Below are 19324 nucleotides of genomic sequence, written 5' to 3'. Positions count from 1 at the left end.
TACAGTGTGGATTAAAAGATGGTGAAGGCCTAGAGATAAGAAGAAATCATTGCAGCAATGATGAGAACCTGATCTCAGGAGGTGGAAGTAGAAATAGAAAAGAGGGTAGATACTAGAGAAAGTTCCAAAGGTAGAAACAGGTAGAGAGCTTAATAGAAAATGAAGTGTAAGAGAGGGGTATCAGCAATAATTGTCATGTTATGAAACATGGAGCAATGGAGAAGTTAGGAAGTATAAAGAGTATGCATGGTTGTAGATGTTGGGGGAGGATGCTGAGCAGCTTAGAACCTGCTGAATTTAAGGTAACTGCCAGACAACCAAGTAGAAAACCCCAGGGGAGCAGCTGTAGAGGTAACAATATATGAGTTAGAGTTAAGAGGAAACAGAAGAAGTTGAATCATCAGAGCAGTGACATTTGATGCTGTGAGAATGTGTGGTCTTAGGCAGAAATAGAATACAGAGTGGAGTAGAAGGCTAATGCCTAGAAGCATCTGCATGTAGGGATAAGACAGAAGGAGATAGCCTAGGCCAGGCACAGCCTCACACCTGTAATCCCAGCACTTTAGGAGGCTGAGGTAGGTGGATCGCTTGAGCTCAGGAGTTTGAGAACAGCTGGGGCGACATGGTGAGACCCCATCTCTACTAAAAATACAAAAATTAGCCGGGCGTGTTGACGCACACTTGTAGCCCCAGCTACTCGGAAGGCTGAGGCAGGAGAATCACTTGAACCTGGGAGGCAGAGGTTGCAGTGAGCTGAGATCGCGCCACTGCACTCCAGCCTGGGAAACAGAGTAAGACTCCATCTCAAAGGAAAAGAAAAGATGGAATTAGTCTGGAAGCCAATTTAAAGGAGAGACCAGAGAGTGAAAAGAAGAAAGAAATAGTATACTGTCTGAGAAGCAATTAGAAGGAATTTTTTTCTTCAGTGCTACAGAGAGGTCTCAGAAGGGTGATTTCTAGGAAAGTTTTTGTTAGAAGACAGAAACAGTGAGCTTGTGGTTTGGAGAATTTTAGAGGCTATCTAGTTTATTTTGTTTGTTTTAGTTTCAAATTTTTATTTTTTACTTTTTAAATTATTCTTAATTGACGTAATTGTACATATTTAGGACTACAGTTTTTATTTTGATACATGTATACAATATATAATGATCAAATTGGAGTAATTCGCATATCCATCACCTCAAACATTTATCAATTCTTTGTGTTGGGAACATTCAAAACTCACTTTTCTAACTATTTATAAACATACAGGCCAGGCGCAGTGGTTCACACCTGTAATCCCAGCAATTTGGGAGGCTGAGGCAGGAGGAACACACAAGCCCAGGGGTTTGAGACAAGCCTGGGCGATATAGGGAGACCCTGTTTCTACAGAAAATTTAGAAATTAGCTGAGCATGGTGGTACACACCTGTAGTCCTTACTATTCAGGAGGTTGAGGTGGGAGGATCACTTGAGCCTTTGAGTTGAAGGTTGCAGTGAGCCAGGGTCATGCCACTGCACTCCAGTCTCAGTGACAGAGTGAGACCCTATCTTAAAAATACACACACTGGGCGTGGTGGCTCAAGCCTGTAATCCCAGCACGTTGGGAGGCCGAGGCGGGCGGATCACCTGAGGTCAGGAGTTCGAGACCAGCCTGGCCATCATAGTAAAACCCCTTCTCTACGAAAAATACAAGAAAAAAAAAAAATTAGCCAGGTGAGGTGGTGGGAGCCTGTAATCCCAGCTACTTGGGAGGCTGAGGCAGGAGAATCGCTTGAACCTGGGAGGCAGAGGTTGCAGTGAGTCGAGATTATGCCACTACATTCCAGCCTGGGCGACGAACAAAACTCAACTCAAAAATAAATAATTAAATAAATAATACACACACACACACACACACACACACACACACACACACACAGTAAATTGTTGTTGATTATAGTCATTGTATAGTGCTGTAGAACACTAGAACTTATTCTTCCTGCCGATCTGTACTTGTGTATCTATTAACCAACCTTTGGCTCTCCCCTCCTTCCTGCCACCCTTCTGTAGTAACCACTGTTCCACTTTGTACTTCTGTGAGATTGGCTTTTTTAGCTTTCACATGAGTGAGAGCATGCAGTATTTATCTTTTTGTGTTTGGCTTATGTCACTTATAATGTCCTCCATGTTCATCTGTGTTGTCATAAATGACAGAATTTTGCTTTTTTTTAAAATGTCTGAAGTATTCCAGTTTGTTTATACACCACATTTTCTTTATCCGTTTACCTGATGATGGGCACATAAGTTGATTCCCTATCTTGGCTCTTGTGAATGGTGCTGCAGTAGACATGGGAGTGCAGATGTCTGTTCGACATACTGATTTCCTTTTCTTTAAATGAATGCCCCATAGTGGGATTGCTGGATCATATGGTTGTTGGGAGGCTGAGATGGGTGGATCTCTTAAGGCCAGGAGTTTGAGACCAGCCTGGCCAACATAGTGAAACCCTGTCTCTACTGAAAATACCAAAAAAAAAAATTAGCTGAGAGTAGTGGTGCACGCCTGTAATCCCAGCTACTTGGGAGGCTGAGGCACAACAATTGCTTGAACCTGGGAGGCGGAGGTTGCACTCTAGCCTGGGTGACAGAGCAATACTCTGTCTCAAAAAGTTAATAATAATAATAAGAAGAAGAATTTACATCCCCGCCAACAGTATATGAGTTCCTCTTTTTCCACATCCTTGCCAGCATTTGTTATTTTTTAATCTGTAACAGTTACTCTAACTGAGGTGAGATGATAGTTCATTGTGGTTTTGATTTGCGTCTCCCTGATGATTAGTTATGTTTAACATTGTTATTTTGAGAGATATCTATTTAGCTTATATCCCATTTTTTAATGCATTGTTTTCTTTTTTGCTGTTGAGTTCTTTTATATTCTGGATATTCTTTGTTGGATGAATAGTTTGCATATACTTTCTCCCATTCTGCAGATTGTCTCTACACTGTGTTGATTGTTTCCTTTGCTATGCCAAAGCTTTTTAGTTTCATATAACCCCATTTGTCTATTTTTGTTTTTGTTGCCTGTGCTTTTCATGTCCTCTTTATAAAATCTTGGCTCAGGGCCAGGCACGGTGGCTTGTGCCTGTAGTCCAGCTGAGACGGATGGATCACCTGAGGTCGGGAGTTCAAGACCAGCCTGACCATAGAGAAACCCTGTCTCTCCTAAAAATACAAAAATTAGCTGGGCATGGTGTTGCGTGCCTGTCATCCCAACTACTCGGAAGGCTGAGGCAGGAGAATCACTTGAACCCAGGAGGCGGAGGTTGAGGTGAGCCGAGATCGTGCCATTGCACTCCAGCCTGGGCAAGAAGAGCAACACTCCACCTCAAAAAAAAAAAAAATCTTTGCTCAGACCTGTGCCCTAAAGTGTTTTTCCTGTTTAATCCATTTTGAGTTGATTTTCGTACATTGTGAGAGAAAGGGGTCTACTTTCATTTTTTGCATATAGATTTCTGTTATTCCAACACCATTTATTGAAGAGAGTGTCCTTTCCCCCAATGATTTTTCTCTTTTTTTTGAAACAGAGTCTCACTCCGTTGCCCAGGCTGGAGTACAGTGGCGAGATCTCAGCTCCCCACAACCTCTGCCTCCCGGGATCAAGCAATTCTCTTGCCTCAGCCTCCTGAGTAGCTGGGATTGCAGGCACACACCACCACGCCTGGCTAGTTTTTCTATTTTTAATAGAGATGGGGTTTCACTATGTTGGTCAGGCTGGTCTCGAACTCCTGACCTTGTGATCTGCCTGCCTCGCCCTCCCAAAGTGCTGGGATTACAGGCATGAGCCACTGTGCCCAGCCAATGATTGTTCTTAGTGTCTTTATTGAAAATCAGTTGGATGTAAATACGTGGGTTTGTTTCTGGGTTCTCTCTTCTGTTCCACTGGTCTATGTGTCTGCTTTTATGCCAGTACCATGCTGTATTGGTTACTATAGCTTTGTTGTATGTCTTGAAGTCCAGTAGTGTGATGCCTCCAACTTTTTGTTCAGGATGTCTTTGGCTATTCAGGATCCTTTGTAGTTCAGTATGAGTTTTAGGATTGTTTTTCTATTTCTGTGAAGAATGTCATTGGTTGTTTTTGTTTTTTGAGATGGAGTGTATCACTCTATCACCCAGGCTGGAGTGCAGTGGCACATTCTCAGTTCACTGCAACTTCTGCCTCCCGGGTTCAAGTAATTCTTGTGCCTCAGCCTCCCAAGTAGCTGTGATTACAGGCATACGCCACCACACCCAGCCACTTTTTGTATTTTTAGTAGAGATGGCATTTCACCATGTGACCGGTCTGGTCTTGCACTCCTGAACTCCGGTGATGTGCCCACCTTGGCCTCCCAAAGTGATGGGATTATGGGTGTGAGCCACTACACCCATTGGTATTTCTGTAGGGATTGCATTGAATCTGTAGAAATTTTTAATAGTATGGTTATTAGTGGAGTATTAATTTTTCAACCCATGAACATGGGATGTCTTTACATTTTTTGTGTGTTTTCTTCAATTTCTTTTGTCAGTGTTTTATAGTTTCTGCTGTAGAGATCGTTCACCTCCTTGGTTAAATTTATTTTTAGGTTTTTGTTGTTTGTAGCTATTGTAAGTAGGATTGCTTTCTTGATTTCTTTTTTTTCTAGTTTGTTGTTTTATAGAAACACTGCTGATTTTTGTATGTTGATTTTGTATCCTACAACTTTACTTAATGTGTTTATCAGTTCCAATAATTTTTTACTGGTGGAGTTTTTAAGGTTTTCTGTATATAAGGTCGTGTTGTCTGCAAACAGGGATAGTTCAACTTCTTCCTAATTCTGATGCCCTTTATTTCTTTCTCTTACCTAATTGCTTTGGCTAGGACTTCCAGCAGTTTGTTGAATAAATGTGGTAAAAGTGGGCACCCTTGTCTTGTTCCATATCTTAGAGGAAAAGCTTTTAGTTTTCTCTGTTCAGTATGATGTTGGCTGTGGGTTTGTAATATATGGCCTTTATTATGTTCAGGTACATTCCTTCTGTGCCTAACTTGTTGAGAGTTTTTCTTATGAAGTGATGCTGGATTTTATTAAATTTTTTCTGCATCTATTGAGAAGATTTTTTCTGCATCTGTTGAGAAGATCATATGGTTTAGTCCATCATTCTGTTGATATACTTTGTTATGTTTATTGATTTGTATATGTTGAACCATCCTTGCATCCTTTGGATCTTTTTAATGTGTTGCTGAATTTGATTTGTTTGTATTTCATTGAGGATTTTTGCATCTGTGTTCATCAAGGATATTGGCTTATAGTTTTCTTTTCTTTTCTTTTTCTCCATTTTGTTTTTGTTTTTGTTTTTTGTATCCTTGTCCGGTTTTGGTATCAGGGTAATGCTGGTCTTGTAGAATGAGTTTCAAAAAATTCTCTCTTCTATTTTCTGGAAGAGCTTGAAAAGAATTGGTATTAGTTCTTTAAATGTTTGTTAGAATTCCATTGGTTCCTAGACTTTTGTTTTCTTTGATGGGAGACTTTTTTTTTTTTTTTTCTTGAGACAGAGTCTTGCTCTTTCACCCAGGCTGGAAGGCAGTGGCATGAGCTTGGCTCACTGCAACCTCCGCCTCACAGGTTCATGCCATTCTCCTGCCTCAGCCTCCCGAGTAACTGGGACTACAGGTGCCTGCCACCATGCCCAGCTAATTTTTTGTATTTTTAGTAGAGACGGGGTTTCACCATGTTAGCCAGGATGGTCTCGATCTCCTGACCTTGTGATCTGCCTGCCTCAGCCTCCCAAAGTGCTGGGATTACAGGCGTGAGCCACTGTGCCCGGCTTTTTTTTAATTATTATTTTTGTTTTTGAGACAGTCTCGCTCTGTCACCCAGGCTGGAGTGCAAATGGGAGACTTTTTATTACAGATTCAGTCTTGTTACTTATAATTGGTCTTTTCAGCCTTTCCACTTTTTCTTGGTTCAGTCTTGGTAGGTTGTATGTGTCCAGGAATGTATCAATTTCCACAGGTTTTCTAAGTCATTGGTGTGTAGTTCATAATAATTTCTAAAGGTCCTTTGTATTTCTGTGGTGTCAGTTGTAATGTCTCCCTTTTTGTTGCTGATTTTATTTATTTGGGTCTTTTCTTGGTTTAGCTAGTGGTTTGTCAATTTTGTTTATCCTTTCAAAAAAAAAACAACTTTTCATTTCATCGATCTTTTGTCTTCATTTTTAGCCTCATTTTTGTTTATTTCTGTTTTGATCTTTATTATTTCTTCTAGTAATTTGGGGTTCGCCTTGTTCTTGCTTTTCTGGTTTCTCAAAGTGTATCATTAGGTCATTTATTTAAAATCTTTCCACTTTTTTGATGTAGGCATTTATTGCTATAACGTTACCTTTTAATGTTGGTTTTGCTATATTTTATAAGTTTCAATATATTATGTTTCCATTTGCATTTGTTTCATGGAATTTTTAAATTTCCTTTTACATTTCCCCATTGGTCATTCTGGAGCACGTTTAATTACCATGTGTTTATACAGTTTTGAAAGTTCCTCTTTTTATTGATTTCTAGTTTTATTCCACTGTGGTCAGAAAATACATGTGACATTATGACTTCAGTTCTTTTAAATTTGTTGAGACTTGTTTTGGGTCTTAATATGTGGTTTCCCCAGGAGAATGTTCCATGTGCTGATGACAAGAATGTGTATTCTGAAGCTGTTGGATGAAACGTTCTATGAATGACTGTTAGGTTCATTTGGTCTGAAGTACAGTTTAAATCCAATGTTTCTTTGTTGATTTTCTGTCTAGATGATCTGTCCCGTGCTAAGAGTGGATGTTGAAGTCCCCAACTAGTATTGGAGTCTGTCTTTCCCTTTTAATGTAATAATATTTCCTTTTTATATCTGGGTTCTTTGGTGTTGGGTGCATATATATTTATAAGTCTCATATCCTCTTGTTGAATTGGTCCCTTTATCATTATAGAATGCCCTTTGTCTCTTTTTATAGTTTTTGATTTAAAGTCTGTTTGCCTGATATATATATGGCTACTCCTGCTCACTTTGGATTTCCATTTCCATGAAATATCTTTTTCATCCCTTCCTTTTCAGTCTGTATGTGTCTTTACGGGTAAAGCAAGTTTCTTGTAGGCAGCATATGATAGTTGGGTCTTTTTTTTTTTTTAATCTATTCAGCCAGTCTGTATCTTTTTAGTAGGGAATTTATCCACTTATATTCAAGGTTATTACTGATGGATAGATCAGGACTTACTCCTGTCATTTTTAAAATTACTTTCTGGTTGCTTTATATATCCATTGTTCCTTTCTTTCTCTCATATGTTTATCATTATGGTTTTTGTGCTTTTCTATAGTGCTAAGGTTTGGTTCTTTTTTCCCTTAGTGTATCTGCTCTACCAGAGTGTTATATTAATACTTTTTGTATATTTTCATGAGAGTGATATCATCTTTTCACTTCCAGATGTGGGACTCCCTTGAGCATTTCTTATAAGGTGATGAATTCCTTCTATTTCCCCATGTCTGGGAAATACTTTATTTCTCTTGTATGTCTGAAGGATGGTTTTGCTGGGTGTAGTAATCTTGGCGGCCAAGTTTTTTCTTGCAGTACTTTGAGTATTATCTCATTCTCTCCTGGTCTGTAAGGTTTCTGCAGAGGCGGCCATCTGGTTTAAACTTTCACCCAGCACAGGAAGAGAAAGTTTTAGAGGTGGTGTATATAATTCTTTAATGTGATGCTTCTCAACCTTGGGGATGGATCCAACATCCCACTTTTATTAATATATATTCAAGCCGGGCGCGGTGGCTCACGCCTGTAATCCCAGCACTTTGGGAGGCCGAGGTGGGTGGATCACGAGGTCAGGAGATCGCGACCATCCTGGCTAACACAGTGAAACCCCATCTCTACTAAAAATACAAAAAATTAGCCGGGCGTGGTGGCGGGACCCTGTAGTCCCAGCTACTCGGGAGGCTGAGGCAGGAGAATGGTGTGAACCCTGGGAGGCGGAGCCTGCAGTGAGCCGAGATCGCGCCACTACACTCCAGCCTGGGCGACAGCGAGACTCCGTCTCAAAAAAAAAAAATATATATATATATATTCATAATATCCCCTTTAATACACTAATTTATGGATGAAATAACCTATTGACAATCCCTAAAAAATACTTATACATAGCCTTAACTGTAATATAAGGGATTAAATTTTTTAGGTAATTTATAATGAAATAATATGTGTTTTAATACATGTCTGTTTGGGGACAACTATGTTAGAAGATATACCTAAGAAGTCAAATATTTGTTCCTACTTATAAGAAAAGGTTTAAGACAAGATCAAAAGCCATTCTCTATAAGAAGTACTGGAAAGGCTGAGTGCGGTGGCTCACGCCTGTAATCCCAGCACTTTGGGAGGCTGAGGTGGGCGGATCACCTGAGGTTGGGAGTTCGAGACCAGCCTGACCAACATGGGGAAACCACGTCTCTACTGAAAATACAAAATTAGCCAGGCATGGTGGCGCATGCCTGTAATCCCAGCTACTCAGGAGGCCGAGGCAGGAGAATCGCTTGAACCTGGGAGGCGGAGGTTGCAGTGAGCCGAGATCGCACCATTGCACTCCAGCCTGGGCAACAAGAGCAAAACAACATCTCTCAAAAAAAAAAAAAAAAAAAAAAAAAAGAAGAAGTAGTACTGGAAAATAAAGGAACAGATGAGAAAGATAAAGAATAGACTTAAGTATATGTGATAACAAAAGGAGGGAAGTAACCTAAATAAAGTACGAATAATACACCTGAGAAAATAAATTATAGATGGTCAAGATGGAGAAAAATGAGGTAGATCTTAAAAGCATAGTATCAGAATATATCTTCTGTCATAAAATTCTACTATAGGCCAAGGCTCTAACATGTAAAAAAGCCTCGGAGACCATAACATTTGAAAGGTGACTGAAAATAGGAACATAGGTACAAAAGTCTACACAGAAGTTGTATGGTTTAGGGACAGCGTCAGAGTTTTTAATAATTTGGTTTTAAATCTATTAAAAGTAATTCAGAATCCTTTCTGTTACATACTAATGTGCATTATTAAATGAAACTCCTTTCCATCTATGTAGTTAAATATGCTGCTAGGTACGGTGGGCACACATCTGTAGTCCCAGTTATTTGGAGGCTGAGGCAGGAGAATTGCTGGAGCCCAAGATTTCAAGGCTGTAGTGCATTATAACTGCTTCTGTGAATAGCCACTGCACTCAAGCATGGGCAACATAGTCATACCCTGTGTCTTAAAAAAAAAAAAAGTTATAAAAAATGAAATGTGACCAGGTACAGTGACTCACACCTGTAATCCCAGCACTTTGGGAGGCCGAGACGGGTGGGTCACTTGCGGTCAGGAGTTCGAGACCAGCCTGGCCAACATGGTGAAACCGCGTCTCTACTAAAAATACAAAAATTAGCCGGGCGTGGTAGTGGGCACCTGTAATCCCAGCTACTCGGGAGGCCGAGGCAGGAGAATCACTTGAACCTGGGAGGCAGAGGTTGTGGTGAGCCAAGATTGCCCCACTCTACTCCAGCCTGGGAGACTCCACCTCAAAAAAAAAAAAAAAAAAAGAAAGAAAATGCTATAAAATATTGAGTAGAGGCCGGACTTGATGGCTCATGCCTGTAATCCCAGCACTTTGGGAGGCCAAGGTGGGTTGATCACTTGCGGCCAGGAGTTCAAGACCAGCCTGGCCAATATGGCAAAACCCCATCTTTACTAAAAATACAAAAATTAGCTGGGTGTGGTGGTGCACATCTGTAATCCCAGCTACTCTAAGGCATGAGAATTGCTTGAACCCAGGAGGCGGAGGTTGCATTGAGCCAAGATTGTGCCACTGCCATCCAGCCAGGGTGACAGAGTGAGACTCTGTCTCAAAAAATATATATACTGAGTACAGAGAACATGCAGAGTGAGTTAATTTTAATTTATGTGTTGAACACCACAGAATAATTTTAACTGTGTTTTTTATAATGTTTCCTGTATTACTGGACTTTTTACGTAACTACTTGTGAAAACAATTCAGTGTTACTAAATACAAAAGCACTAACAATTTATATTGGGTATACTTAGTATACTGGGTTTAGTCAGGTGGGACATGAGAAAGTTCTTTGTGTCTGACAGTATCACACATTGCAGAACAGTTAGTGTTCCTGCCCCCTTCTAATTAAAATATCTAGTAGCATTACCAGTCATTGAGACCAACAATAAATGCTTCCTAGGGAAAAGTAATGATCTTTTAAAAAACTGGTGTTTTTATGATCACTATTCACAGCTATCTCCAGCAGTAGGTAAATGAGGGGCAAGAATTTTATGTTTATACTTGTATCTGTTTTTGTAAGGGTATACCCTGCAGGACCTGTAAGTTCTAGCATTAATAATATGGAATTCACTAGGATGTTTACATTTCACAAAGTTTTATCAATTCTGTATTTAAATCAAGTTTCATTGTAGTTTCATTATTGTCTTTCATACTACTAAAATTAAGCTTTTTGTATGTTCTTGTGTAAGCTTTTATTAATCATAACAATGTGTTATTCCGGCTAAAGAATGCTAGATGAAACTGCATTTTCTCCTCTGGGGCTTATATTAACAAACTAGTCATCAAACTTTTACACTTACCAGAATCACCCGGAAGCTTGTTAAAGCACATATTGCCGAGCCTGACCCCTAGAGTTTCTTTTTGTTGGTTGGTTTTGAGTTTTTTGGGTTTTTTGAGATAGGGTCTAGTTCTGTCACCCAGGCGAGAGTGTAGTGGCGCAATCTTGACTCACTGCAACCTTGCTGCACAGATTCAAGCAATTCTCCTGCCTCAGTCTCCTGAGTAGCTGGGATTACAGGCATACGCCACCACACTTGGCTTGTTTTTGTATTTTTAGTAGAGATCAAGATTCACCATATTGGCCAGGCTGATCTTGAACTCCTGACCTCAAGTGATCTGCCCACCTTTGCCTTTCAAAAGTACTGGGATTACAGACATGAGCTACCACACCTAACTCAGAGTTTCTGAATTAGTAAGCTGATGTGTGCGGCATGTGGATTTATGGTTCTTACAAGTTCCCTCTTGATGCTGATGCTTGTTGGATTGGGGAACACAGTTTGAGATCCACTATACTAACAAACTGTTTATGATTTCATTATGTTTTAGGGAGCAATGGACCACAGAAATTCTGCATTGAAAAAGTTGGGAAAGAAAATTGGCTACCCAGAAGTCATACCTGGTAAGTACAATCAGAAAGGATAGAGAAAACAGCTTTTGTCCAGTTATCTGTAGCTATTTAAAGCCAGCTAGAAATTAAAAATGACATTTAGTAGATATAGAGAATAGCACAGCCATCATAGCAATCCAGTTTAAGAGCATTTTGTTCACCCCTATGTGATTCCTTACAACTATTTGCAATCAATTCCTTTTTTCACATCTGAATTTTTTTTTTAATGTGGGATTTAGTTATTTTAACTTTTCTCTGAAGGCAGCAAAAGAAAGTTAGGAGACCTACTTTGTAACATCATGACCACAAATATTCTCATTTGAAATCTAACTACATTTCTAAAAATGTAGAAAACTAAATCTAATCCTAATCTCACAGCAAATATATTAATATTTTGGAATTCAACCTAATGTCAACAATATTTGAACCTTATTTTGTGGGATATATTTTAGTGGTCACATATGGCCCTTCCTGGATATCTGACCTCTTTACTGTTTTATTGTCTATTCCATTTTGTTTTTATACATATGTTTTGTACATGCATGTAGTGTTTAAGTAACAATTTTATTGATATATAATTTACATATTATAAAACTCACCTTAAATTATGCAGTTCAGTTCAGTGGTTTTTTGTTGTTGTTGTTGTTGTTTGTTTGTTTGTTTGTTTTTGAGACAGGGTCTCACTTTGTAGATCAGGCTGGAGTGCAGTGGCTTGATCTCGGCTCACTGCAACCTCCACCTCCCAGGTTCAAGCAATTCTCTTGCCTCAGCCTCCCAAGCAGCTGGGATTACGGGCACCCGCCACCACGCTCAGCTAATTTTTGTATTTTTAGTACAGACCGGGTTTCACCATGTTGGTCAGGCCAGTCTCAAACTCCTGACCTCAGGTGATCCACCCACCTCGGCCTCCCAAAGAGTTGGGATTACAGGCGTGAGCCACTGCACCCAGCCTGTCCAGTGGTTTTAGCGTATTTACGAGGTTATGTAAGCATCATTACTGTCTAATTCCAGAATTTTTTCACCCTCCCAAAAATCCATGTACCCATTAGCAGTCACTCCCCTTTTACCCCCTGTGTAGCCCTTGGTAACCACTAATCTACTTTCTGTCTCTATGAATTTTCCTATTCTGGACATTTTATATAAAATGAATCATACAATAAATATATAACTTTTTTTTTTTTTTTTTTTTTGAGACAGAGTCTCTCTCTGTCACCCAGGCTTGAGTGCAGTGGCGTGATCTCAGCGCACTGCAACCTCTGCCTCCCGGGTTCAAGTGATTCTCCTGCCTCAGCCTCCCGAGTAGCTGGGACTATAGGCATGCACCACCACGCATGGCTAATTTTTGTATTTTTAGTAGAGACGGGGTTTCACCATGTTCGCCAGGCTGGTCTTGAACTCCTGACCTCGTGATCCACCCACCTTGGCCTACCAAAGTCCTGGGATTATAGGCGTGAGCCACTGCCCCCAGCCAAATATACAACCTTTTGTGTGTAGCTTCTTTTACTTAGCATGTTTTCAAGGTTCATCCATGGGCTAGCATATACAATATTTCATTCCTTTTTACAATTAATTGTTGGGTTTAATATACATAACATAGAATTTACCATTTTTAACTGTGTACAGTTCAGTGGCATTAAGCACATTCATATCATTATGCAGTCGTCACCATCACCTATCTCCAAAAATTGTTTCTGTTGTTGAGACATGTCTCACTCTGTCACCCAGGCTGGAGTGCTATAGCTCAGTCTCCACTCATGCAACCTCCACCTCCCGGGCTCAAACTATCCTCCCACCTTAGCCTCCCAAGTAGCTGGGACGACAGGCATGTGCTACCACACCTGGCCAATTTTTAAACTTTTTGTAGAGACAGAGTCTTACTTTGTTGCTAAGGCTGGTCTCGACCTCCTGAGCTCAAGCAATACTCCTGCCTTGCCCTCCCAAAGTGCTGGAATTACAGGCCGTCGTGCCAGACCCAAAACATTTTTCATCTTATAAAATTGAAATGGTACCCATTAAAGCAGGGTACCAACTCCTGGTCCCCAGCCCCTGTTAGGAACTGGTCTGCACAGCAGGAGGTAAGTGGAGGGTGAGCATTACCTGCTGAGCTCCACCACTTGTCAGATCAGCAGAGGCATTAGATTCTCATAGGAGCAATAACTATTGTGAACTGTGCATGGGAGGGATCTAGATTGCGCATTCCTTACGAGAATCTAATGACATGAGGTGGAACAGTTTCATCCCGAAACCATCCCCCTCCCCATTCCTGTCCATGGAAAAATTGTCTTCCACAAAACCATTCCCTGGTGCCAAAAAGGTTGGAGACTGCTGCTTTAAACAATGACTCCCCATGACTCCCTTTCCCGAGGTCCTGGCAAACATCATTCTACTACTGTTTCTATGATTTTTGACTATCTTTAGTACTTCGTAAGTGTAGAATCATACCTTATTTGTCCTTTCCTGGCTGGCTTATTTCACTTAGAATAATATCTTTAATTTTCATCCGTGTTGTAGCATGTGTCAGCATTTCCTCCTTTTTAATGCTGGATAATATTTGATAGTCTGGATATACTACATTTTGTTTATACATTCATCTGTCCATGGACACTTAGATTATTTCCACCTTTTGGCTGTTTATGCTGCTATAAACATAGGTATACTGTGGTAGAATATAGATATATCTGTCCATGGCCCTGCTTTCAATTGTTTTGGGTATATACCCAGAGGTGGAATTCCTTGATCTTGTAGTAATTCTATTTTTAATTTTTGGGGGGAATCTTGCCATACCGTTTTCCATAGTGACTACACTGCATAATATTCCTACCCGTAGTGCAGAGGGGCTCCAGTTTCTCCACATCCTCACATCCTTTTCAACTCTTGTTTTCTTCTGTTTTTTGTTGTTGTTGTTGTTTTTGTTGTTGTTTTAAATAATAGCCATCCCAACAGGTGTGAACTGGTATCTCATTGTGGCTTTTATTTGCATTTACCTAATGACTAAGGATGTTGAGCATTTTTTTTATGTGCTTATTGGTCCTTTGTATGTCTTTGGAAAAGTCTCTATCCTTTGTTCATTTTTAAATATTGTTGAGTTTTAAGTTTTTTTATATATTTTGGATACCAGTCCTTTATCAGATATATGATTTACAAATATTTTTTCCCATTTTTGGGTTATTTCACTTTCTTGTTGGTATCCTTTGAAGCACAGTAGTATATTTTTGTGCTTCAATAATAGTGTATAAAGTAGTATACTACACTACTCATTTGATTCTTTGCATATTTCCTTTTCTCAAACTAACAATTCTTGCTTTTAGTTTTAATCGCCTGGACCTGCCACCATACAAGAGCTATGAGCAACTGAAGGAAAAGCTGTTGTTTGCCATAGAAGAAACAGAAGGATTTGGACAAGAGTAACTTCTGAGAACTTGCACCATGAATGGGCAAGAACTTATTTGCAATGTTTGTCCTTCTCTGCCTGTTGCACATCTTGTAAAATTGGACTATGGCTCTTTAGAGAGTTATCTGAGTGTAAGTAAATTAATGTTCTCATTTAGGTTTATCTCCCAGTGATTTCTACTCAGCGTTTCCAGAAATCAGGTCTGCAAATGACTAGTCAGAACCTTGCTTAACATGAGATTCTAACACAACGATGAAATTTGCCTTGTCTTATTCCACTAGTTTGTTCCTTTAACAACAATTTTGTATATGTGTCAAAAGTCTCACTTGGGAGTAGTTTTTGTTTTCTTTTAGAGATTCTGCAGATATGCAGGGAAGTCCTTTGGTAACTGCAATATACAAGATCTTCCTAGTAAGCCTCTTGGTAAGAAGCATTTGTTAAAAGTGCAAGCTTAGCCCTGCTTCTGGGGATGTGAGCAAAATTTTGGCTTGTGTTCTCCCTCTCATTTTAGTCTGACTTGACTGTTATTTTTCCTTTCTGGAGCATGAATCCATACATCATTCCTGGAAGTGATGCAAGACTCTTGCATCTCTACGAAGTAGTTTTGTCAATTTGAATTCAGGGAAAAGTTGGTCACAGCCTGCAAATGACTTCATTTGGAAGTTTGATTGTTTCAGTTGCCTGGCAAATACTACACTTTACAAACAATGTTAACACTGTGATTCCTTCATTGTTTTAAGAAGTTAACCTAGCGTCGGGCATGGTGGCTCGTACCTGTAATCCTAGCACTCTGGGAGGCTGAGGCAGGAGGATCCCTTTAGCCCAGGAGTTCAAGACCAGCCCCGAAAAAGACCCTGTCTTTTTCAAGGGGGGGGCGGATAAATAAATAAAAGGAAAAAAAACTTAGCCTAGAATTAGAATTAGTTTAATTTAATTCATCTAAAGATGTCACTGGTGATTTTTATATGTTCCTCTATATAATTGATGCTTTATAATTTTATCCTAATCCAACAACTTCAGTTATATTTAATTATTGTTAAGGAGTTTAAGACTAGAAAGACTAGAGTGCTTTCTAGTCCAAGTAGAGGTCAGTGAAACAGCTTTTGACATCAGATTTTCATTTGAGAGGGAGAGCTGTGGTACTGGCTAAAAAGAAAGGAAGATAACATCCAGTAACCACAGGAATATATTCTCTGTGAATTAAAAGTCTTCAGAGTTATCATTTCTCTGACATACGTTGGAGTAGTCATTTCCATTCTTTACATTGTCATGAACTGGATTGATAACCCTCATCTGCAATATTCTTTTCACCCCTAAAATTTTTAACAGGGTTTCCTTTTTTTCTCACGACTGTTTAAGTTTAGATTGCTCCATTATTAACTGATTAATGCACTTCGAAGTTCTCTGGAATTAATTATTTTAACTTGGCCTAGCTTCGATTGTCAAGATGACTGTTATAAATCTGACTTCATTGGCAGTGGAATGAAGCCTAAGCCAGCTGAGTCCCTATCATAGCTGAACCCTGAGGACAGCCTCATAGCTCATCTATCAGGGACTTTTGCCACATTTCAGAGGCATAGCATGAACAAGTAATATTAAGCCAAGAATAAGCAGCAGAACCCTGTTCCATATGGAAAAAAGAAAAACAATTTTTTGTCCCTAATGTTCTTCCTTTTTACATCCTGGAACAACAATAAAAACATTTTTTTAAACTTGTCTATCTGTACTCTAAGACACTGCCATCATAAAGCAGAGACTTACATGAGTGAAAGGGTTGCCTCATCAAGAAACTCAGTGTAAATGGGGAGACTAGGCTCTCCCCAGCCCTATGGTTTTTTTATTTTATGTACCCCAGGAAATACTGCGTGGTTTCTAAAAGCCCTGGTCATTAAAAGTAGGGACTCTGCCTTTTTATTGGTAGGGGGAAAAAACGCTATTGCTTTGTCTTACAGAGCGAATGTCTGCCAACTACCCGTTCATTATATAAGTCTGAACTTGGTAATATATGGCTAATGAAGATTAAGCCCTCTATAAAGACTTCCTATTGAGGTGAATTCTCATACTGAAATATAGTTACCTACAATATTTACTAGAGATTTATGAAATTAAATTAGGAGATAATGTAAGAAAATAGATTTTTTTTGGTTCTATATAATGCTTCATGATTCATTTAGGGACCTAGAAATATTGTGTGAAAATATATAAATATCACCCAAAAGGCTTTCTGCCCTATATTTTTAAAATACAGAATAGTTATATTTGAAGTAGCCCTGGCCCTAGTTCTATAGGGCTTGGCTATTTAATATTTTTATGGAAGAAGTGTTTAGTTCTGGAAAAGGTAAATGCTTGTATATATTTTTGCAGCCTGGGATCTCCCTACTCCATTTTTTCCTTTAATTTAAGTGGCCACATGTATATGTCTTCCCTGCTGTGTTAGGAAAATGGGGGCTGGATATCCCAAGAATCAGAGGTTATATAAAAATACTGCAAATAGACGGCAGACATAAATATCTACCAAATGCTATCTTAAATTTTGGTCCAAACTGAACATATGGAAATAGATTTATTGTAAGTATTTACTTAGAGCTTTTTCTTAAATCTGAACTAAATTGCTTTTAGAAGTCTTTTTCTTTGTAAGCATTGTAAATGCTAATAAATCCTGTTAATTTTTTTTTTTTTTTTTTTTTTACTGCATGTTACATTGAAATAAAAACAAAGTAAAATGAGCAATTGCCTTATTCTTCTGCTCTTTTGCAGGGGGTGGGGGTTGGGGAAAACAGCATTCCACAGCCTGGTCAGGAGGGAAGGACCTCACTTGTTTCATCAAATGGAGTGGTTTAAAACTGAACAACCAGCTCATAATAATGAATTCCTGTTCTGTCTTTTATTATCTTATGTCAGAGTGCAGCAAAATCTCATTTCATAAGACTTACAATAACTCTATTTAAAATTCAGGTATTGTACTCGGGAGGCTGAGGTGGGAGGATCCCAGGAGTTCAAATCCAGCCTGGGTAACATAGCGAGACCCTGTCTCTTAAAAAAACAAAAAGACATATTCAGGTACTGATTTTTCATCAAGAGATTGACATACCAATGATCAGAAATTTTAGTGAAAGTTGACTCAACTATACCCAAAGTTCTCATCCTAAAAGAACTATTTCAGTCAAGCCCACTCTACCACTTTTTACTTATCTGGTTTAATAATCCGAAATGTTATCAGGGTTGACTCACGGAATTAAATTTTTCCTCTATTTTTATATCCTTCCCTGTTGTGGCTGTAACTTACCTTTCTAAACTCCTTTAGAGTTAACAACTTCTATTTAGTATTGTTGGTATCTCCGGTCCCCCTGCTTTTTTTTTCTTTTAGTTCTTTACTTTGTTTGTATAATTTGCTTTCATTAACTAAAAACAGGGAATTGGCAGCACTGGATTGTATATTACTGTATTAAGAGTACCTTTGTTTTCTTGATCTGTTACTTTTAATACTCAGGTAATGCTACAAATATTACAGGGAGTCAAATGCTTTTATAAAGTTCCTTCAGTAGTTGCCTCACTTGCGTTTTCCTACAAGATGTAAGACTGTTTATAATTAAACTTTTTTGGTCCTTCATTTGCATGCTTTTCTGTCAGTCTTGGGTAAGGAGGGGTCTCTTTCCTCTCTCCCCGGCCCCACCTTCTGAGAAGACTTATATGTGACCAGGTCACATAGATTTCTGCTTCTCTGCTTTTTTAAGTGGCAAGTTACAGCCCATCTAGATTGTAGTATCATTCCCAGACCAAATCGAGGGTTGGGCTGCTTATTCTCACAGCCCAATAATGAGGTGCAGATGAACGAGAAAGGAGGGAGTTTATTTCTGTAACCAGGTATGGGGAGAAAGCCTGGAAATGATCCCAAGACCAACTCAAAACTACAAAGTTTTCCAGAGCTTATTTACATTATAAGCTATATGTCTACATGTGAGTGTACATTAATCTAAAGACATAAGTGATTCACTTTTTTAAATCTGTAAATAAGATCTGAGTCCCAAAGACCTTCCTCTGGAGCCTCAGTAAATTTACTTAATTTAAATGGGTCCAGGTGCTGGGGTGATTACCCTTATCTTGTTTCCTGCTAAATCATGGAGGTTTGGGGACTTCCTTCAGACCCCCCAGTAAACTTGTTTGTGGAGGCCTTCAGACCCCCAATAAAACTTGTTTAATCCTAAATGGGTCCTGTTAAGAATTCCTTTGTTATCTTGTCATGCTTCAAGGCCCAGAAAAGTCCTGGGCAAAACCCTTGGTGGGGTTTTGTTACATTCCAGCCTTTGTATAAGGGCCCTGACTCTTTCAGCTTTTAATATTTAACTTAACCACTCAGTTAGTGCTGAAACAGTTGTTATGGAGGCCTGTGTTATTGAGATCTGGCCCGCCACAGTACGGGTAGAAAAAACTAGAAAGAGCTGTTGCAGATGAGACTGGATTTGGTGCCCATGTTGAAGATGAAGATATCTGCAGGGTCCATCAACCAACATAAAGGCCTCCATATGAATTGCTTTTCTGAGACAACTAAAAGACCGGGACCACAGGCATGAGTGCTGAGTAGAGAATCACCAACTAGCTAGCTTTCAAGACTGTTACCAAGACTGTTCTCAACAAGCTGACTTGGTTACCAGCTTCAGTAGACCTTTTTCTTATTAGGAAACTCAGGTGATTATGCTCTCGTTTAAAACAGAACCAGTGGAGAGAGACTAAGG

General features: G+C 39.3%; 1 protein-coding gene across 4 annotated transcripts in view; it reads left to right on the top strand.

Annotated features, from left to right (window-relative positions):
• Window positions 1-19324, top strand: part of ITCH (itchy E3 ubiquitin protein ligase) — a 170613-nt gene that overhangs the window by 129930 nt on the left and 21359 nt on the right. For 2 of the 4 annotated variants that reach the window (XR_009211553.1, XR_009211554.1), the window contains 2 exons: window positions 11140-11212; window positions 14509-14722. Coding sequence is in view for 2 of the 4 variants with exons in the window: in XM_032141887.2 (XP_031997778.1) it covers window positions 11140-11212; window positions 14509-14608 (173 nt within the window). In the remaining 2 variants the exon portion in view is untranslated. Of the gene's footprint in view, window positions 1-11139; window positions 11213-14508; window positions 18650-19324 lie in introns of those variants that run through there. The other 2 variants (XM_032141887.2, XM_032141888.2) reach the window with 1 other exon arrangement.

Source organism: Hylobates moloch, unplaced genomic scaffold (assembly GCF_009828535.3).
Source record: "Hylobates moloch isolate HMO894 unplaced genomic scaffold, HMol_V3 SCAFFOLD_21, whole genome shotgun sequence".
Taxonomy (NCBI): domain Eukaryota; kingdom Metazoa; phylum Chordata; class Mammalia; order Primates; family Hylobatidae; genus Hylobates; species Hylobates moloch.
This window is presented reverse-complemented; position numbering and strand designations above follow the sequence as displayed.